General features: G+C 46.5%; 1 protein-coding gene across 1 annotated transcript in view; it reads left to right on the forward strand.

Moving 5' to 3' along the window:
- LOC137417804 (uncharacterized) overlaps positions 1-22,546 on the forward strand; it is a 107,898-nt gene that overhangs the window by 23,535 nt on the left and 61,817 nt on the right. Inside the window, exon 3 of the mRNA XM_078777392.1 lies at positions 4,243-4,461. Coding sequence (XP_078633518.1) covers positions 4,254-4,461 — 208 coding nt within the window. The 5' untranslated portion in view covers positions 4,243-4,253. The remainder of the gene's footprint in view (positions 1-4,242; positions 4,462-22,546) is intronic.

Here is a 22,546-nt window from a genome sequence, read left to right on the forward strand (position 1 = left end):
GCCGTGGTCCTCACAGGGGACCGAAGGATTGGTGGTGGGTTGCACCCTTGTGGACGCTCGTGGGCCGATGTTGGTGGTTCGGCTACTCAACTTGTCTGAAAGCCCTCACACGGTAAGGGGCGAAGCTGTCGTAGCCAAGTGCAGTAGCGTAGTTGAGGTCACCAGAGGTGGATCCACATGCTTGCCAGTACGGCTAGAAAAAGGGAAAATTTTGGGGGAAACTGATTGGCCCGAGGGAGTGCGGGACATGACGACGCTCTGAAGAGGGCCTAACATCGGAGCTGGAAGAGACATTGCACAATTTGGTTGGTAAGATCTTGGATGTTTTCTCTCTCTCCCTCGAGGATGTTGGGCACACGAGCCTTGTCATTTACCAAAATAATACTGGTGAGGCTCGGCCTGTTTGCTAACCGCCACGGCGGCTCCCTTTCGCTAAGAAAGAGGATGCAGAAGAACAGGTGAGAAAAATGGAAAGAGCTGGATTTATCGAGCCCTTGATGAGTCCTTGGGTGTCACCCATTGTGCTAGTGAAGAAGAAGGACGGGACCACTCGTTTCTGTGTGGATTATCACCAGCTCAATCATGTGACACTCAAATACTCGTATCCCCTGCCAAGGATTGATGACACCCTCTATGCCATTTCAGGCTCAAAATGGTTCTCAACATTGGATTTAAAGAGTGGTTATTGGCAGGTGGAGATTGATAAAAAGGCGAGAGAGAAAATGGTGTTCTCCCACAGGAAAAGGTCTCTGGCAGTTTGTAGTCATGCCTTTTGGATTGTGCAATACCCCTGCCACGTTTGAGCGTCTGATGGAATGTGTCCTAATTGCCTTACCATGGCAGACTTGCCTTGTCTATTTGGATGATGTATTGGTCCACACTTCCACATTTGAACACGCTGCCAAAAATTTGTCAGAGGTATTTGCGAGGTTAAGGGGTGCTGGGTTGAAATTGAACCTGAACAAGTGCAAAATTTTCAGGAGGGAGGTGACTTACCTGGGTCACGTGATTAACGAGAGCGGCGTGACCACTGATCCGGAAAAGGTAAAATCGGTAAAAGAGTGCCGCACCCCCAAAAATGTCAGAGAAGTCACCCCCAAAGGATTTTTGGGCCTCTTCTCTTACCACAGGAGATTTGTGGCAAACTTTCCAGAAATTGCAAGACCCTCGCACAAATTGACGGAGAAAGGAGCCAAATTTGTATGGTCCAGAGAGCTGCATCGAGGCGTTCAATCATCTAAAACAACGTCTGGTAGAGGCCCCAGTTTTGGCATACGTGACGGATGATGGCAATTACATCCTGGACACAGATGCGAGCCAGGAAGGATTGGGAGCTGTGCTGTCACTAATTCAACAGGGAGTCGAGAGGGTTATTGCATATTACAGTCGGGCACTTTCGAGGCCCGAGCGAAATTATTGCGTTACCCGCAAATAACTATTGGCCCTACTGTCTGCAGTTGGACACTTTCACCCTTACCTTTATGGGAGGGAGTTTGTGATCCGAGTGGATCATGCCTCCATGCAATGGCTTCTTTGTTTCAAAGAGCCGGAGGGACAAATTGCAAGGTGGCTTGAGAGGCTGCAGCAGTATAATTTCACTGTGCAACATCGGCCCAGCAAAGCACATGCCAATGCAGATGCTCTCTCTCGGCACCCCTGTTGGGAGGTACAGTGTATATTCTGTGACAGGCAAGAAGCCAAGGATCCAATTGGGCAGGATCAAATTGATGCATGCCTATGTGCCGCGAGAGTGACCCAACAAACTTTGCCACAACCCCCACCTGGATTAGGCGATATGATTTGGTGAGAGAATCAAAGGGAGGATCTTGTTTTGGGCCCTCTTTTTTCATTGGATGGGGGGGGGGGGGGGGGGGGGAAAGACCTTCTTGGGAGGAAATTGCTCCGCACGGGGCCCAGGTAAAGGTGTATTTGGCACAATGGCAGGTGTTGGGTTTGAAGGATGGCCATTTGTATCGGAAATGGGTAACACCAATGGGCGATGTAGCTTCCTGGTTGATCGTTGTTCCGGACAAATTGAAGGAAGTGGTTATGGGGCACGTACATGGGACAAGGATGATGGGGCATTTGGGCATGGCCAAAACTTTGGCAAAATTGCGGCAGAGGTTCTACTGGGTGAATTCGGGCAGGGACATTCAAAATTGGGTGAGATCCTGCGACCTCTGCTGCGGTAAGAAGGGATCTCCCCGTGCGCGCAAGGCCCCGCTCCAGGTGTACAACGTCGGAGCGCCGCTTGAGCGAATGGCAGTAGATGTGGTTGGGCCCCTGCCAGCCACCCGCAGAGCAAACCGGTACATCATGGTGGCAATGGACTATTTCACAAAATAGCCAGAAGCCTACCCAATGCCCATCCAGGAAGCCCGGCTGGTAGCTCAGGTTCTAGTTGAAGGATTCTTCTCCCGGTTTGGCGTACCAAGGGAACTGCACACTGACCAGGGCCGGAACTTTGAATCACCATTATAAACAGGAGTTTATAATGCTCCTCTAGTGAGCTCTAGTGAGGTATGCTCCTCTAGTGAGCGCTTCCCTCCCTCAAACCGACATCCACACTGAACTCCTCAGACATCCGAGGACCAACAAAAACTCTTCCCTTCGTTCCCTTGTACATCACTTCCACCAAACTCACCTCTGCTTCCATCACTCCCATCCATCTCAGTGTCGCCATCACCATCTCTCCCGGGACAGTGTTGTCGGCCTTCTCCGGATCCGCAAATCCCAATGCCATTTCACCTTGCACCTCCAACCTTCCCTTCTCCACCAGGTGTCTGAGCGTGAACATCCCACCCGTCGGCCCCCTACCCTTTCTCAATGCTTGCTGCTCTTCTCCAATCTCTTTCTCCACCCTCTTCCTTATCCTCCCATCCAGAATAATTCCCTTCTACATCTTCATAACATGACTAAGGAGTGTAATGCCCCTGAACTTTCCTGAATCTTGAACATTCCCCCCCCCCCCCCCCTTCCATATCGGCACAATTAACCCTGTCCTCCAATCCACCAGAACTGAACCCTCTCTCAAACATGCATTCAACAGCCCCTTCTTCCAACTGACTCTGACTTCTCCCACTGCAATTATCATCACTGTACACACCTAATCAATGCCTGTCCCTCTTCCCTTCTTCATCCTCTTAATGCTGTTAGCACCTCTCCTCCATGACCTTCACCAGCTCCACTTTACCCTCCACATAACACGGCAGCTCCAGGTTGCCGTTGCTTCCTTCCAGGTTCAACAGCTTTGAAATATCATTCCCACACCTTATATTCATTCTCTCTCTCTCTCTCTCTCTCTCTCTCTCTCTCTCTCTCTCTCTCTCTCTCTCTGTCTGTCTGTCTGTATCTGTCTGTCTGTCTCTCCTTAAATACAGAGTATAAGTCTTTGCCACTAGCTTCATGTCCTTACGACACTCATCCCTGTCTCGAGCCAATTTATAGATCATCTTCTTCCAACCACTTTTACTACTTTTAGGTAAACTACTTTTGCACTAACAACTACTTTTAGTCAGGTCTGTCTTTTGGGACTGCCACTGGTAAAGTTTAACGCAGTGCTACCTGCTGCACGGTCGGTTTGTCGGTGACTAAACCAACACCCCTCACTGGCTTTGCAAGTGGGGAGGGTGACCGTGACTCCCTGCCAGGACCAAAAACAACACCTGGCAAAGGGTGGATGAGCTCCTCTAGTGAGCCAATGGCCATCCAGTAAGAAGATGGTGTATCCTAAAAAACACGTGTGTTCGTGTGTGTGTGTGTGTATGTGTGTGTGTGTGTTCATGCATACGTCCACTACGAGCCTTAGCCCATATATTTATAAAAATGATTGAATAAATAGAGACCTTCCAACTTGTTGAACACCTCTTCTTCCATATCAATCTTCGCCATATCCACAGCTCTCCTTACTGCTTTTTTCTTTTGCCCATGCAGGTGCAGCAACCTCACATTTTATATTAATATTTACACATTTATATGTATTTTATGTGGCCAAATCAAAATTTACCTCCACATGTAATACAATTACAGTATTGTCTCAAGAACCTGCAATATGAACAATTTATTTTTGGGGGTGTCATGTTGCGTATTGGTGTGGTGAACGTTTAAGGTGCTGCAACTGATTTGGCTAGAGAACAAGGTCTCACATACAGAGGTATTTCACATGTAGGTACTGTGTGGGATCAAGGTACTCAAGGTGGAGCAAACGTGAGGAAGAGTGGTATGTTTACTGCCTTTCTATAGGTTCACCCACAATGTACGCTCAAGTTGGCCGCCGGAAGGATTCCAGTCGTGAGCAGCCGGAATCGGAAAAGCCGACTGTGCGCGAGTGTGGAATGAAGGTTGAGGAACTGGAAGGATCTGCTGAGATTATGCAGATAAAAATGGAGGAAGAGGAGGAGCCAAGCGACCTGGAAGAAGAGCCAAGTGACCTGGAAGAGGAGCCAAGCGACCAGACGAATGGTGAGTTGTGTGATCTCCATCACTTCTGTTGGGATCTGTTTGTTTATTCCCGAGTTGTTCCAACTTGTTCCTGAACTGTAAAGTGTTATGAAGTGATAGAAGATGACAGGCAGACGTTTAAATGTTTCATTTCATCAAATGCTTACTGACCTTGATTATTGGATAACTAAATGTTTTGGTAATTGAACTTTTGGTGAGCTCACCTCATCCAGCCAGGCAGGGCTGTTATGATGCGAGGGGAGGGACTTATGATGAGGGGGTGATGCAGGGTTGATGTATGAGTGGTGTCACTGCACCATCGCCTAACTCCGGAGGCAGCCTAACTTGTCCTGGATCCGATACGACTTGTGCGTGGCTTGTTCCGGTAGGCGAACCTTCGAGCAGGCACTACTAGGCTATGAGCCGAGGGGTCGACCATGCTCAATCAGAGGGAGGATGGCTAACAGTTATTTTTGGCAAGGCCAAGGTCCCTAGTGCTGAAAAAAATGTGATAGCAGTGTGAAACTCTTAGCCGTATCTGTGTTATCATCACATTTGTCAGATCACCCATTTATCGCTTTTCGGGTCATTTTTCCCGCTTAAGATTTAGGGGGTGGGGTTAGTTTTTTGGCTCTCAAATAATATCACGTGTATATATCAGCTAGTGTGGTATATCAGGTAAAAGGTTATTGAATTACCTTTCAAATGATGTATAGAAAGTGCCTGTGTGATCTATAGTAACCTCTTTATAATGATTAATTAAAACATAATTATTTCCACCAACTCTCAAAACTTCATCACAAAATCCCCAATTTTAGGAACAAAAATAGGCAAAAATCAAAAGGTATGTAAAAGGTATGTTTCGATTTGAGACACACATACAGTATAATTAGAGTCAATATCCTCACACATATGATCATGATGTGCAATGAAATTCAATGCAATATGTGTAGACATGCTAATACGAATGTTGTCATCAATGTCAATATTTTCATTATATTTTAGGTGATTTGCAACCATGACAGCGGTGCACGACATCTAATGTATTTCTCTTTGTAGATTTGTTGGTGCAGAATACATTTTTAAGCAACTATAGCAACTGATGCTAATTTGTAGTAGTGGTGGTGGTGGTGGTCTCATTCGATATTATGTGTCTTTCCAGGTGAGACGGTGGTGGTGATATTGGTGGTGGTGAAACAGAGTGTACCGCAGATAGACAATTGAACAAATACTTGCAATGGAGATTGCGATCACTCAGAAAGTTCCCAAGGACGTTTGTATCATTCATAAGCTATCGTTAGATGTCAAACCAGAAGATCCGCTCATAAGCCCTCAAACATTCGATTCGTGGACTACATTGCTGGATGCGGCCAAAATACGGAACCATGCACCCATTCTCGACCTTGCTCAGTCGCTGCCAGAGAAGGAGATTCCCCGAGTATTCTACCACAGGCAGTGCAGGAGCGTGTTCACCATGAAGCAAGATTTGGAAGCACTGAAACGAAAAGCTGAATCCAATTTAACCGACGAAGCTGCTGCAACATGTTCAGCGAGCAAGAGACAAGCCAGAAGGGCATCTTCGGAATCACGCATCTATGAACCGGATTGTATATTCTGTGGAAAGACCAAGTGGTGCAAGGGAACGTCATCCCGTGAAAAGTTGAGCAAGGCTGTTGATCTGAGAGCAGATGAAACACTGCGAAACAGCGCCGTGCGTAAATGTGACACGAAAATCATGGCTGCCACAAGTAGAGACATTGTGGCAGCTGAAGCACGATACCATTTCTCTTGCTACAGAAGTTACACGAGACCAAGCACTAAAGATGCACATGACAGAAACACGGCCGCCACAAACGAATCTGACTACACTGAAGAAGAAGCATACAATGAGTTGCTAGTATACATCCGGAACCATATAATCCCGAATAAGGAAATTGTTAGGATGACAACGCTGGTAGAGCACCTACAATCGATAATGACATCAAGAGGGTTGCATGGGATAAGAACTGCTACAAGAAAAAACCTCGCACGGAAACTGGAAACTTATCTTGGAAATAGCGTTCACATCTTTCAAGACAACAGTGGAAAACTGATTGTCGTACCTGATAATGTAACACTACAAGATGCTGTCAAAGAAATACAAACACTTAAACAACAACTGAGCATTTGGAAAGGGATATCATCAAACATGTCCAAAGTCATTGATCAGACATCGACACACATCAGATCGATGATAAGGAAGGATAACAAACCAACTCCATGGCCCTATCATCCAGCCGACGCCGACAATGACTCTTTCGTCGTTCCCGTCTATCTCCAGCGCTTTATGCTTGGCCTCTTGACTGGAGATCCGGAAAACGAGCTTCCATCAAACAGGGTCATCATGCTGATGCAATCTTTCAGCCAGGACATTATCGATGCAGTGAGCTGTGGACAACAAAAGCCTCCGAAACACATGTTGCTCCCATATGCAGTTAAGACTCTCACAGGGAACGTAGAACTAATTCGCACATTGAACCATCTTGGACATGCAATATCCTACACTCAACTGGAGGAAAATGACACTGCACTATGTCTTCAAAAACTTGCAGCAAACTTAAATGAGCAAACAGTCCTACCAAGCAGCATCCAGCCGTATGTATTCACAAACTTGGCATGGGATAACATTGATAGACTGGAAGAGACGCTGACCGGGAAAGGAACAACACATCGAGTCAATGGCATTGCAGTGCAGGCCAAAATGTATGGACCACACCTTCCAAAGGAGCCACTTCCGAAGATCGAGAAGCTCAAGCAAAGAACAGTCTGCATAACAGAAGAAACACTGCCTGTCTACATTGCAGGTGAACGTGTTGGGCCTCATCCACTACAAACATTATCAACAGCTGCAGCGGAAAACAAGATGGCTATGGAAGTTGCTCAAATCAAGAATCTTCTTTGGGTCATTGCCCGTCAGGTGGACCCAGTAACACAAAAAACACCAAGTTGGACAGGATTCAACATCACCGTCAGGGCATCTATCAGCGTCTCTCAGGATATTGTTAGATATATGCCTACAATAAATGCACCAGCTACAGAGATGTCCACAGTCGCAGAAATCTTGAAGCAGTCTGAAAGCGTCCGACAGATCCTACACTTGCAGGACATCGTCGTCGTCATGGATCAGGCCCTGTATGCTAAGGCTGCCGAGATCGTCTGGAAACACACAGACACATATGCTAACATCGTACTTCGCCTCGGCACGTTCCACACAATCTGCAATGTGATGTCGATTCTTGGTGCTCGTTTCCAAGATGCTGGTCTTAGAGACTTTTGCATCGAAACAGGAATCGTCGCAGAAGGCTCACTCAATCGGGTTATGGAGGGGAAGATGTACAACCGAGCAGTCCGTGTACATAAGAGCATCTACGAAGCATTCATGAGGCTTGCGTGGATTGAATTTCTCCCTTGGTTGGAAAAGATGCGACCAGAGGCAACACAGACGGTCACTACGTTGTTAGCAGAAGTTGCTGAATTGGGACAAGATGAGAGCCAGTGGAACAACTTGTTGGAAGATCAATCGTGTGAAGAAGTTCAGGCTGTTTGGAAGCAATGCCTGCATCACCTTCGTCATGATAATGGTGAATTGTCGTCATTCTGGATGTCGTACGTGGATATCGTTGAAACGGTCTTGCTTGCTCTACTGCGCGCTTCCCGAGAAGGTAATTGGCCATTACATCTATCTGCTATCCAAGCCATGATTCCTTGGTGCTTCGCATACGACAAAATCAACTATGCACGGTATTTATCAGCATACTACGCACAAATGACAAACCTTCCAACGCAGCACCCTGGCATCTTCCAAGCGTTCTCGGCTGGGTACTTCTCAGTTCAAATGTCAAAAAGCAATCCGTTTGGACACATTCCAGTTGACCAAACTACTGAGGTCACTGTCAACAAAGACACACAGACACCAGGTGGCACTACCAGGTTCAACTTGAAATCTGGAGCAGTGAAGCGCTACTATGTCACATCCGAACACAGGAGTGCGTTTCTCCGCCAGATGAGGGAAATGGTGAATGTGAGCAACACACACGTACAACACGCGGATCTGCAGCAAACACGGATCAAGAAAGATGAGGATGCTGTATCATCACTGATAACTCTGATCCAGAGTTGGGTGAACCCATTCACTATGGCCAGCTCTCTCATCAGTATTTCCACCGCACGCGCAGCCCCTCCAAATATTGCCAAGGATCTGGAGAAAGCATGGGAAGTCGGACACAAGTGCTACACAAACTTCAAGATTGAGCGACTTGAGAGCAACCCACCAATCAAGAAATTCCATGACCCTTTGCAACTGAACAAGCTGAAGACTTTCAGCAACCTCTCTAAGAAGAAGGAATGCAGAAGCAATGGCAGGGCAGTAATTCTTCAAGCAGACAGAGCTCTATTTGGTAGAATTATCGTGATGGCACAGGGCCGAGATCTTCACATGGCAGAGGTGCTATCTCATCCTCTAGGTCCCTTGCCATGGGCCCTGGCGACACCCGAAGGCCTTCTACGGAAAACCAACAAAGCTGCCCTAGCCACGGCCTTGCAAAGGACTGTGACCCCGGCTGAAAGGATACCCGACAATTCGGCAACAATAATTATTGACGGGATGCTCCTTATACAGAAGGTGGCAGGTGATCAAACTACATTTGCCGAAGTGGCCATGATTGTCCTATCCATGGCCCTGAAGGATGGATGCAGTAGCCAGAGGATCGATGACGTCTTTGACACCTACAAGGAGACTTCCATCAAAAACAGCGAACGGTTAACCAGGGGGGAAGAACTTGGACTTGAGCTGAAAAACATCACGGCATCTCAAATTGTAAGGCAATGGCGCAAGTTTCTCAGCTATGTTGGGAACAAGTCAAGTCATATCATGTTCCTGGTCGAAGAGTGGAAGAAACCAGAGTACATCAGATGCCTACAGGGAAAGGTTCTCTTTGTAACATGCGATGACAAGTGTTATCAGATCACATCTGATGCTAGCCAAGAAGTAGTGGCCCTGGAAAGCACACACGAGGAAGCAGATGGTCGTCTGTTCTTGCATGCTGCCCATGCTGCCGCACATGGATACCAGTCTGTGCTTATTAGCTCAGATGACACCGACGTACTTGTCATTGGCTTGGCATTTCATACCAAGATTCATGCCAAGTTGTTTCCGAAATGTGGCACCAAAGCAAGGGCTAAAATCCTAGACATAGGGAAAATAGGAAAGTCAGTCGGCACAAATGTATGTCAGGCCCTAATTGGAATGCATGCCTATACCGGATGCGACACAGTCAGCACGTTCGCTGGACGAGGAAAACTGACTGCACTAAAACTCATCAGAACCAACAAAGATGTGCAGGATGCATGTACACAGCTGGGAGAGGGCTGGGACGTCAGTGAGGAACTGATGGATAAATTGGAGAACTTCACTTGTCTCATGTACGCACTGAAGTCGTGGACAGTGAAGGTGAATGACTTGAGATATCACCTGTTCTGTGCCAAGAGGGGAGAAATCGACAGTCACCAGCTACCTCCGTGCAAAGACTGCTTAACCAAACATGCACAGCGAGCCAACTATCAAGCCGCTATTTGGAAGAGGAGTCTCAAGATGGATCCAGCAGTACCGAGTCCAATCGGGAAAGGATGGCACTGGGATACCCAGGATGGTCGCGTGCAGCTGGCAGTCGACTGGATGCAAGGACAGCCCGCACCACAGGCGGTTCTGGATTTACTGGCATACACCTGTTCGAAAAGATGCACACTACCCATGTGTGTCTGCATGGCCAGTGGTTTGAAGTGCACAGACATGTGCAAACTCACCACATGTGACAACCAGAGAGTGTATGGTGAGAGTGATGACAGTTCGGCAGAAGACGATGAAGAAGACGACGACGATGACGAGGATAACTTCTGAATTGTAGAACTGTATGGAGAAAGATCATGTACATATGTGTAACAAATATGGTTTACGCTGAATTGATAACTCGTGTACTTTATGGTATGATGTCTATAAATATATGTTGCTTAAATAGAAAGTACATTGTTTTCCTTTGGTTTACTTTATGTATAGCTGGTAATATAAGAGAACCATACAACACTACAAGACTAAAAACGTTTGCATGAATATGATGTAAATTATCTCGCCAAGTTAGGGTACATCAGGATACATACATATACATGGAGTAGGTTAATCATCACATGCATCATACGTCTGTGGTATATTCAAGAACACCACATACAGTTTGGTCATAATGCCTTCATATTTTTAGAATTAGACATTTCTGACACCAATTTCAGTACTTTTTGGCCTATATATGGCTGACATCCCAATATTATATATACTATTTTTAGACCAATAATGGTATACAAACTATATACATGCTGTCGGTCAAAAATCGTAAAATGTAAATCAATATATCATAAGAGCGGAAAGATATACATTTATGGATTTTAGGTCATGGTTACAGCAACTACTGTATATTGGATTTTCTCATCTTTATCAAGGTGTATGAGATTTAAGGCCCAAATTTGACTTTAATCATACTGTGTGTTTCTCAAATTCAAAAATTCATTTAATATCCGCCAAACTGAATTTTTGCCTAATTTTGTTTTCATTGGGGATTTTGTGATAAATTTTTGAGGGTTGGCGGAAATAATTATGTTTTAATGATCATAAAGAGGTTACTATATATCACACAGGCACTTTCTATACATCATGTGAAAGATAATTCAATTACCTTTCACCTGGTATACAACACTAACTGATACATATAGGAGATATTATTTGAAAGCCCCAAAACGAACCCTACCCCCTAAATCTTAGGCGGAAAAATTACCGAAAGCGTTATTGGGGTGGTCTGACAAATGTGATGATAACACAGATACGGCTAAGAGTTTCACACTGCTATCACATTTTTTTCAGCACTAGGATCCCTGGCCTTGCCAAAAATAACTGTTAGCCATCCTCCCTCTGATTGAGCATAATGTCGAAAATTTGAGGGTCTGGCTCATAGCCTATGTACTCGTACCGAGGCTTCCACACACAGCCCAGCTCATGTTAGGCACCCCACCGCACCTCACCACTGCGCACTCCAACCCCCGTAGCAAGCTGCATTCTCTTTAAGCTTGCCATGCAGTGCGTGGCTTCCAGGCGAGCACGGTGCATGCAGTCTTTCCCATTGGTGCGTGTTTGAAGGGGGCGGTTCCCACGATGCAGTGTTTGGAAAACCCCATTGCCACTGAGGAGGATTTATAAAAAGCCCTCGCCCCTCCTTTCTCCCAGAGAGCAACAAAGGGAAGCCCCCGTCCATCCTTGCGCATGAATGTTGCTTTGTACAGCACGTATATCGAGTGACTCAGTGCTTCTTCCGTGCCCGGCGATGCCCCAGTGCAGCACATGGATATGGAAATGGGAGGGAGCGGTGTACAATAATTTATTAATTGATTCATTGTGTAATGAAAAAAAAAAAAATTGTAATCGTAAAATAATTAAGTTCTTCATCAATTGGCTAATGGCATACCGAAACCACCACTGTTTCATCCGAATGCGTAACCTTTTGAAAAGTGATTTATTAATTCATCAAAAAATCAAATAATTGATGGATTAATTGATTAATTAATGAATCAAAATATCCTTTATAGCCAAATCACTTGGTCAAAGTTGTATCCAAATATCAGCTTCCTAGCTCAAAATTAGCCAGAAATATCGCCCGGATGAGAAAAGAAATACATAAGTACTTACAACAACAACAACAGGCATTTTAAGGCCATTTTCCCTGCAAGAGCGGGGGTTAGCCTTGCGGTCCCCATGACAATGTTCTCCATTTTGCCCTATTTTCTGCATCTCTCCTTGTTAACCACCTTGCGCGCATTTTTTCTTCGACCCTCTTTAGCCAAGTCTTTCTCGGTCTTCCCCGTCCTCTACTTCCTTCTACATTCATTTCCATCACTCTTCTCAACCAGTCACTTTCATCCTTCCTCAACACATGACCAAACCATCTCAACCTGTTTCTGTTCACAGCATCCATCACAGGCTCTATTCCCATCATCTTTTGCAATTCATCATTTGTCTTCCTCTCTCTCAACGATACTCCACACATCCACCGAACCATTCGCATTTTTTTTTATTTTTATTTTATTTTTTTGTATACAAGATCGAGGCTCGTGAAAGAGCGAACATTTATCACACAGAAAGACAAACCGACGAACCGACACATAACCGACAAACCGACACATAAAACAAATAACATCGGGAGCGGTAGACAATATGGGGAGAGAGGGGGAAGGACACAAACACAACATTTGAGAGCAGGAACCGAGAGACATGGAGGCATCGAGAGATCTGTGGGAGGGAGAGGGCTTTGGGGGGGAGGCATGGGAAAGGGGGTGGGAGAGGCATAAAACATATGGACACTGCCAGGACTACCAGGAAAGAAGTTGGAATTACAAACAAGGTGGATCTGGGGTGAATTAGTGGGGGTAGAAAAGATCAAGGTTTTGGATGGGGGAAGATAAGAGATGGTGGTGAACTGCTGTTTTAAAGACCTGGAGGGAGGAGTGGGATTGAAGGGAGTGTGGGAGTTTGTTCCAGAGGCGGGAGAAAAGAGGAATGAAGGAGTGAAGGTGAGCAGAGAGCCGAGATTTCGGCAGTTTAACCATTTCGGCAGTCTAGTCCATCCATACTTTCTGCAATCAACACCAGATCATCTGCATAAAACAACTCCCACGGTAAACCCTCCTTTACGTTCTGAGCCAGCACCTCCATCACAGCTACAAATAGTAGTGGACTTAGTACCGACCCCTAATGCACTCCCACCTTCACCTCAAACTCACCACGTTTCCCGTCCTTCGTCCTTACAGCTGTGCGTGCTCTTTTGTACATTGCCATCACCACTCTGATCAACCATTCCTCCACTCCTAACTTCCTCAATGCCCATGTCACTACTTCACGTGGAACCCTATCGAATGTTCACACATGCAGCACTTCACACATGCAGAAATCATAACACTTCTCACACATGCAGCATACACCTTTCCCTTCAGCTTCAACGACACTCCCCTCCTCATCAGCACGCCACTCAGTTCCCGAAACTTCCACCCTTTCCAGCCTTCGTTGCTGCTCTACGTTCATTACCCATGTCTCGCTCTCATAAATCATAACACTTCTCACACATGCAGCATACACCTTTCCCTTCAGCTTCAACGACACTCCCCTCCTCATCAGCACGCCACTCAGTTCCCGAAACTTCTTCCATGCACATCTCACTCGAGCAACCGTTGCCGAGTCTGATCCACCTTCTCCATTCAGCATGTCTCCTAGGTAACAAAATGTTTTCACACCTTCCAGCTTCACGCCGTCTCCAAGATCCAACTCAACATTTCCTCCATATGCAGCTCCCTCTGTGCACACCTTACACTTGAATGTAGCTGCCACACTGGTTAATGACCCTCTCAAGCCACTACAATTTTGATGAACCCACTCAGCGCACATTGTACATTGAATGGAATTCACTCCGACACCCTTCCTGCACACAGCACACGGACACTTCCCAGTTCTTTCCACCTCACCACATGCTTTACCACTTGCCATCACCTTCACCTTTCCTATATTCACCTTCAGACCTTTTGTTCCCATACATTCCTTCCACTTGTTCCATCTTTTCCTTCAGTCCATCCATACTTTCTGCAATCAACACCAGATCATCTGCATAAAACAACTCCCATGGTAAACCCTCCTTTACGTTCTGAGCCAGCACCTCCGTCACAGCTACAAATAGTAGTGGACTTAGTACCGACCCCTAATGCACTCCCACCTTCACCTCAAACTCACCACGTTTCCCGTCCTTTGTCCTTACAGCTGTGCATGCTCTTTTGTACATTGCCATCACCACTCTGATCAACCATTCCTCCACTCCTAACTTCCTCAATGCCCATGTCACTACTTCACGTGGAACCCTATCGAATGTTTTCTCCAGATCAACAAACCCAAGAAACAACTTCTTCCTCTTCTCCATATACTTCTCCTGCAACTGCCTCACAATAAAAAGTGCGTCTATCGTTCCTCTTCCTGGCATAAATCCAAACTGCATTTCGTCAATCTTCACTTTCTTCCTCATCCTCCTCTCCAACACCCTTTCCAATACCTTCAGTCCATGCTCCAATAACTTTATCGCTCGATACGAGCCACAGTCCAGAGGGTCACCTTTCCCCTAGTATAGAGGGACAAGGGTACTCAGTTCCCAATCCACTGGAATGCGGCCTTCTTTCACCAGCAGATTACAGATCTCTGTCATTCTCTTCACACCCCAACTTCCTGCTGCCTTCAACATACCTCCCACAACTCCCGTCGGCCCTCCCGCTTTTCTACTCTTCATTGCTTTTATCGCTTCCTCAACTTCCTTCTCGGTTATCTTCTCTGCCGGTCCTAAAACTGGGTTACTCTCTGTGTTGCCATCCCATTCATTCTCTGCATTAAACAGCATTTCCATATATCTCTTCCATCTTCCTTTAATTCCATCTGGGTCGACAACAATTTGTCCCACTTCATCCTTCAAGCAACTCACCCCATCACATCACACCTCTCTTTCGCTATCTGCTTTTCAATCCTGAATACCGCTCTCTGACCCTCTTCCAAATCCAAGCGTTCTCCGAACATTTTCCTACATGCCTCCTGCGCCTTTGCTACCTCTTTCTTTGCAGCCTTCTTGGCTGCCTTATAACTTTCATGCTCTGCCTTTTCCGCCCCCATACCCTTCGCCTTCTGCCACTCCTTGAACTTCTTCCTCTTCTCGTCAATCTTCTTTCCAACTTCATCATCCCACCACCATGATTCCGAGTGCCTCAGTGGTCCTTTTGTCCATCCACATACCTCACCAACGGCTCCCAACAGACTATCTTTCATTGACATCCAACCACTTTCCAGCTCAACTACATCATCCTCTACCATATTCAGCCTCTCTTTTAATGCCTCCCTCACTGTCACCTCTTTCAATCTCCACACCTTCATTCTCGGTTGGTACTTCACCCGCCGAGCTCTCCTCGCACCTTTCACCCTTATATCGCAGACAACCAAGTGGTGCTGTGAAACAGCCTCCTTCCCCGGGATCACCTTTGTGTCCCGGAGGTGCCCCCTATCTCGCCTACGCACCAGCAGGTAGTCAACGGTTGTCGTCGACCCACCTGACGTGTATGTAACAAGCTTATTATCCTCTTTCTGGAGCTGAGTATAACAAATCAGCTCCAACAGCAAACTCCAAAATCCTTTCACCTTCTCCATTTCTCACACCATATCCGTAACCCCCATGAACTCCCTCAAAACCGGCCATAATCCTTCCCACATGTCCATTTAGGTCTCCTCCTACCACAACAGCTTCCTCATCTTTCACGTTTTCCATCAGCTTCTCTATAGCACACCAGAACTTGTCCTTCTCTTCATCGCTCCGACCAACCTGCGGAGCATATCCCGAGATGATGTTCACCAAGAGCTTTCCAATCATCATTTTCACCATCATCAACCTTTCACTCACTCTAGTCACACTCACCACACTGTCTACAAACTCCTCAGAAAACAGGACACCAACACCATTCACACCTTCTGGGCACCCTCGCCACACAAACTTGTATTTCTGTCCCTGCCTACCCTTCACCATTCTCACACCACTTCCCTTCCATCTCGTCTCCTGCACACAACATATGTCCACTCTTCTTCTGACCAATACTTCCACCACTTCTCCTGATCTCCCTGTCATTGTCCCTACATTCCATGTCCCAAACCTCAGAAACCGATCTCCATGTCGGTCATCAGACGTTTCATCGTCATAAATGGAATTATTTCCACCCTTGCTTCGATCGGGTTCCCCACCTTGAGTTATGACGAGAGGGAGTGGGGTCCCCCACGGGGTAGTTCGGGCTGTACCCTGCCCATATGTAGTTGTAATTGTCATGGTTTTTCTTTTTGAGGCAATGTTTTTATGGCCGGATGCCCTTCCTGACGCCAACCCTTTTAGTCGCCTCTTACGACACGCAGGGATACGGTGTACCTATTCTAAACCGGGGTACACACCGGGTTACACAAATACATAAGTGCTTAATTAATCGATATTAGTTAAGTAATAATCAAATAATTGATTAATCACCAAAAAAAATAAAGTTTTTTCCAAATAGTCCAGGACCTAACTAACATATGTATGCAAATAATTTAGGAGAGGATAACTCAACTGTTATAGGCTAATATCACCCCCAGGAACAACCTGGGATGTGTGCCAAAATCTCTATCCGGGGCGAAAAGCCCGAAAATACCACGCCCTTTTAAAAATGACCACGCCCTTTTTCAAAGGAAGTGCTTTGTTTTTTATTTTTTTTATTTTGTATACTGAATCGAGGCTCGTGAAAGAGCTAACATTTACTTCACAAACAAATCAACCAGACAAACAAAATACAGTGGAACCTTGACTTACGAGTGCCCCAACTTACGAGTTTTTCGAGATACGAGCCGTCGCTCCGGCAGTTTATTGCTTTGAGATGCGAGCCGAGATCCGAGTTACGAGCTTTCGCCACCCGGTCACGTGGTTATCTTGCCGTTCAAGTACGTATCTCTGTCGTATAGCGCTGCATTTTTTTTTTCGCATTTTGGTTATTTCGAGTTCACGCCGCCAGGTAGGTTCTGGTCACGTGGTTATCGTGCCGTGCACGTACAGTACGTATCTCTGTCGTATAGCGATGCATTTTAGTTTTCGCATTTTGGTTATTTCGAGTTTACGCCGCCAGGTAGGTTCTGGTCACGTGGTTATCTTGCCGTTCAAGTACAGTACGTATCTCTGTCGTATAGCGATGCATTTTAGTTTTCGCATTTTGGTTATGTCGAGTTTACGCCGCCAGGTAGGTTCTGGTCACGTGGTTATCTTGCCGTTCAAGTACAGTACGTATCTCTGTCGTATAGCGATGCATTTTAGTTTTCGCATTTTGGTTATTTCGAGTTCACGCCGCCAGGTGGGTTCTGGTCACGTGGTTATCTTGCCGTTCAAGTACAGTACGTATCTCTGTCGTATAGCGATGCATTTTAGTTTTCGCATTTTGGTTATGTCGAGTTTATGCCGCCAGGTAGGTTCTGGTCACGTGGTTATCTTGCCGTTCAAGTACAGTACGTATCTCTGTCGTATAGCGATGCATTTTAGTTTTCGCATTTTGGTTATTTCGAGTTCACGCCGCCAGGTGGGTTCTGGTCACGTGGTTATCTTGCCGTTCAAGTACAGTACGTATCTCTGTCGTATAGCGATGCATTTTAGTTTTCGCATTTTGGTTATTTCGAGTTTACGCCGCCAGGTAGGTTCTGGTCACGTGGTTATCTTGCCGTTCAAGTACAGTACGTATCTCTGTCGTATAGCGATGCATTTTAGTTTTCGCATTTTGGTTATTTCGAGTTTACGCCGCCAGGTAGGTTCTGGTCACGTGGTTATCTTGCCGTTCAAGTACAGTACAGTATCTCTGTCGTACAGCGATGCATTTTAGTTTTCGCATTTTGGTTATTTCGGAAAATTTCATGTTCATGTCGAACATTTCATGTTCATGTTTTCATGTTCATGCCATGCCAGGCCACAACTTGTTCAGAGTGCCGGCGATAGCTCGCCTTCTCTTTGTGGAAAACACGGTGAGATCCTTAACATCCAACAACTAATGGGACGCAAACGGGGCGCCCAGTTTAGCGGTACACACATTGATGAATCACCCTGCCTGTGATTCACCCATGACAGGTTATAGCTGGGTTGGGATTCAAACCCAGGCTGGACAGTTTAGACTTTAGAGTCAAGTGTGCGTACCTCCAGTCCAGGCCATCCTGCCAACTTGTATGCTGCATACAGGTGAAATATAAAGCGCGAGATATTTTTATATATACTGTATATTTAAAAAAAAATTGGTGTGGTTTTTGGCGGGCTGGAACGGATTAATAGCATTTCAATGCATTTTAATGGGGAAATTTGATTTGAGATACGAGCAATTTGAGTTACGAGCTCGGTCACGGAACGAATTAAACTCGTAAGTCAAGGTTCCACTGTATATAAAAAGAGGGAGCGGAAAACAAGATGGGGAGAGAAGGGGAAGCACACAAACACAACATTTGAGAGCAGGGAGATGTGTGGAAGGGAGAGGGCTTGGGGGGAGGAGGCGTGGGAAGGGGGGGGGGGAGGGAGAAGTATAAAACACAAGGACACCAAGGACTTCCAGGACAGAAGTTGGTATTTCAAAAACGTGGAATTGGGGTGAAATTAGTGGGGGTAGAAAAGATCAAGGTTTTGGATGGGGGAAGATAAGAGATGGTGGTGAACAGCTGTTTTAAAGACCTGGAGGGTGGAGTGGGATTGAAGAGAGTGAGGGAGTTTGTTCCAGAGGCAGGAGAAAAGAGGAATGAAGGAGTGAAGGTGAGCAGAGAGTCTTGATTTTGGCAGTTTGACCGTAAGAGGGTTGCAGGCAGATCTTGTGCGACCTGTAGGAATATTTGCGGGACAGAGCCCAGAGAGAGCTGGGGGGGGGGGGGGGGGGGGAAAGGCCAGAGAGGAGTCGGTAGAAGACGGAAAGACCACCAACCTGCCTGCGGTGAGTGAGTGAGAGGCCCTTGGAGTTAGCTTCATCGCGGGAGATTCCAATGATTCTGAATGCTTTGGTTTCAACAGCGTGAAGACGAGCTAGGTGTGAGGCTAGGTGTGAGGCACCAGCCCAGATGGGAGAGCAGTATTCCATTGAGTTGCGGATGAAAGCCTTGTATGTGGTGAGGAGCTCAGGTGTACCAAGGAAAGACATCGCACGACGGAGGATGCCCAGTCGGCGACTGGCTTTGGAGGCCAGATTTGAAATGTGGTTTTCCCAGGAAAGATCATGGCAGATAGTGAGACCCAAAAGCTTGAGTGACAGAACTTCTTGGAGAGGATTATTCAGAAAGTGGATGGGAGGGTTGTCCAGTCGGTCTTTTCGGAGAGACATCGTAAGAGTGTGAGATTTGTCAGGATTGAAAGACATGTTCCACTTGTTTGCCCAGTCTGTGATTTTGTCCAGGTCTGCAGAGAGTGAGGAGGCTGCAGACTGCCGATCTGAGGGATGAAGAATGGAGCGACCGAGAGTAGAGCCATCAGCAAAGAGATACATAGGATTTTCAAGAGAGTCAGAGAGATCATTGATGAAGACCAGAAAAAGCACAGGGCCCAGAACGCTGCCTTGTGGAACTCCAGCCTGAACAGGAAGAGGAGATGAGAGAAACCCATTCAGGGCCACACGTTGACTACGACTAGAGAGGAAGTCCGCCAGCCATGCGTGGAGATTTCCATGGATACCAAAAGAGGAGAGTTTGGTGAGCAGAGCGGGGTGCCAGACCGTATCGAAGGCACGTGATATGTCAAGGGAGACTGCTCTAATTTCCTGTTTGGCATTGAGGACCTCCATTCATTGTTGAGAAAGCAGAAGCAGCATGTCCAGAGTAGAGTGTCCAGGTCTGAAACCAAATTGATGATCAGAGATCAAGCCATTGGAGAAGAGGAAAGATTTCATGTCTGAAGCAATGATGGATTGCATGACTTTGCTTATAATTGGGAGAAGGCTGATTGGTCTGTAGTTGCTGGGATCTGTTTTTACACCTTTTTTGTGCAAAGCGGTGATGTTGGCAGATTTCCAAGCAGATGGAAGATGACCTTGAGCAAAAGAGAGGGTGAAGAGAACAGAGAGAGGGAGTGAAAGAGCGGAAGAACAGGATTTTAGGACCCGTGGGCTGATGCCGTCAGGTCCAGTTGCAGAATCCGAGTCGAGGGTTGACAGAAACTTTTCCACCTTGTCAGGAGGAAAGGACACAGAGTCCAGGAGCAGCTTGGTACGACTGGGTACGGTGGGTACAGAGAGGGATGGGTTTGGGACACAAGATTTAGAGGCAAACACAGAGTTGAGGCATTCAGCTTTTTCACGTGCGGAGTCAGCCGTGTGGCCATTTGAGGTGAGGGAGGGGATGGAGGGGGAAAAAACACCAGAAACAGATTTGACCAGATGCCACCAGGATTTGGAAGAGGGAGACAGATAAGAGAGTTCGGTCCTGAGAACGGAGAGATATTGTTTCCTGGCTCTCCTGAGGGTGGACACACACTTGTTTCGGGCTTTGTGAAAGGAAATGAGATTTTCTTCCGTTGGATTTGCTTTCCAGGAGACGAAAGCAAGTTGTTTCTGGGCAATAGCCTCACCACAAGATTCCGTGTACCATGGACGGGAGGAAGGGTATGACAACAGAAGACGAGATGGGATAAATCTGTGCATGAGAGGGAGCAGTTTGCTTTGGAAGAATTCCCAGGAAGGATTTATGTCAGAGGCAGTAGAGATGGGAGACCAGTCCAGATGATTGATGGCTGCTTGAAGACCGTGCCAGTTGGCCTGAGTGAAATGCCAGACTCGCCGACGCTGAGGAGGCTCTCTGAGAATGGTCAGAGAGATGTCCACTTTAACAAGCACATCATCAGAAGAGCCGATTGGAGCAGAAGAAGAGCAGCAGCCATTTTCAGGGAAGTTGGTCATAACCAAGTCCAGAAGAGAAGATGCTCCGTTGACTGAAATCCGGGTCGGGAAATTGACAGATTGTGTCAGTCCCAGTGAGTCACAGAAGTCCTTTGCTAAAGAGCCATGGCTGGTGAGAGAGGTACCCACACCCAGCCAACTGGCATGGTGACAGTTGAAATCACCACATATGAGGAAGAGAGAGTTGGGATGGGTAGATACAACGTGGTCCATATTCTCAGACAGCGAGATGTAGATGGAGTCATCACTGTTTGGTGGACGGTACAACACACATATGAACAAAAGGTGGGAGCGAAGGGGAAGCCGTAGCCAAAGGTATTCCTGGGGGTGAGGTGGAGAGAGGGCAGTGCAGGGCGAGTGAGGAAGAGAGTTTTTTATAAAGATAGCAACCCCACCTCCAGGACGAGGCTCAGGTCTATCATACCGGAGGAGGGAGTAACCTGGGAGAGATACCAAGGAATCAGAGACATCATGAAGGAGGAAAGTTTCTGTTAAGCAGATCACGTCTGGTTTGTCAGAAGCAACCTGTATGGAGAGATCAGACAAGTTTGAGCGAAGGCCCCAGATGTTTGAGGTCCATACTGTTAAGGAAGAGGAAGGGGGAGCATCGGATACAGAACAGGGGGGGGGGGAGCGGTAGGGTAAGGGTAAGATGTAGGGTAAGATGTGGAAGAGGAGGAAGAGGTAGGGAGAGCTGTTGAAGGTGTGTCGGAGATTACAGAATAGCTTGGAGAAAGGGAAGAATGGGGGCAGACAAAAGGTTTGATGGTGATTGGGAGAGGCGCAGTGAGGTGTTATTTGACGAGGGGGAAGAGCGAGGCAGAAGGTTGAGGGAGATGAAGGTGAAAGTTGGAAGGGGGAAGAAGCGGGGAGGGCGCTTTGAGGAGGAGGGGTGAGAGGGGAGTCTAGGAGGGGAGGAGCGAGGGAGAGTCTCGGATGGGAGGGGTGTGGGGGGAGATTTGAAAGGAATGGGTGATTGGGAAGATTTGGAGGGGAGGGGCAAGGGGGAAGATTTGAAAGAGATGGGTGATGGGGATGATTTGGAGGGGAGTGGCAAGGGGGTAGATTTAGAGGGGAGGGGTGATGGGAAATGGGATTTTGGGGTGATGGGATTTTGAAAAATGTACGATTAATGGGAAACGAACATTTATTGCAAAATGAGTTTCTTGAGACATTCGAGTCAAAAATACGTTTGAGGACGCTGGAGGGAGGATGGAGTGCTGGAGAGTTTAGGGAATGAATGAAAGATGCACTATAAGAGATGGAATTTTTTTTTGGAATGAATAGATTTGGTGAGCAAGTCGAAAGCATCCTTTTATAGAAGAAGAAGAAAAAGGTGTTATAGAATATGACCGAATACAGGTCTTCAGGGGTCAGATGAGACATTTTTTTAACAACGTGCTCACGTGATCACAAACAACGTGGTCGAAGAACGAACGAACAAATAAGAACGAATAAACGAATAAGAACAGAGGGAAATGTTTTTTGGTTTTTTGATTTTTTGTTTTGAGATTTTAAAACAAGGAAGTATGGGATGAAAAGACCG

Source organism: Myxine glutinosa, chromosome 5, assembly GCF_964187855.1.
Source record: "Myxine glutinosa chromosome 5, kmMyxGlut1.1, whole genome shotgun sequence".
NCBI lineage: Eukaryota > Metazoa > Chordata > Myxini > Myxiniformes > Myxinidae > Myxine > Myxine glutinosa.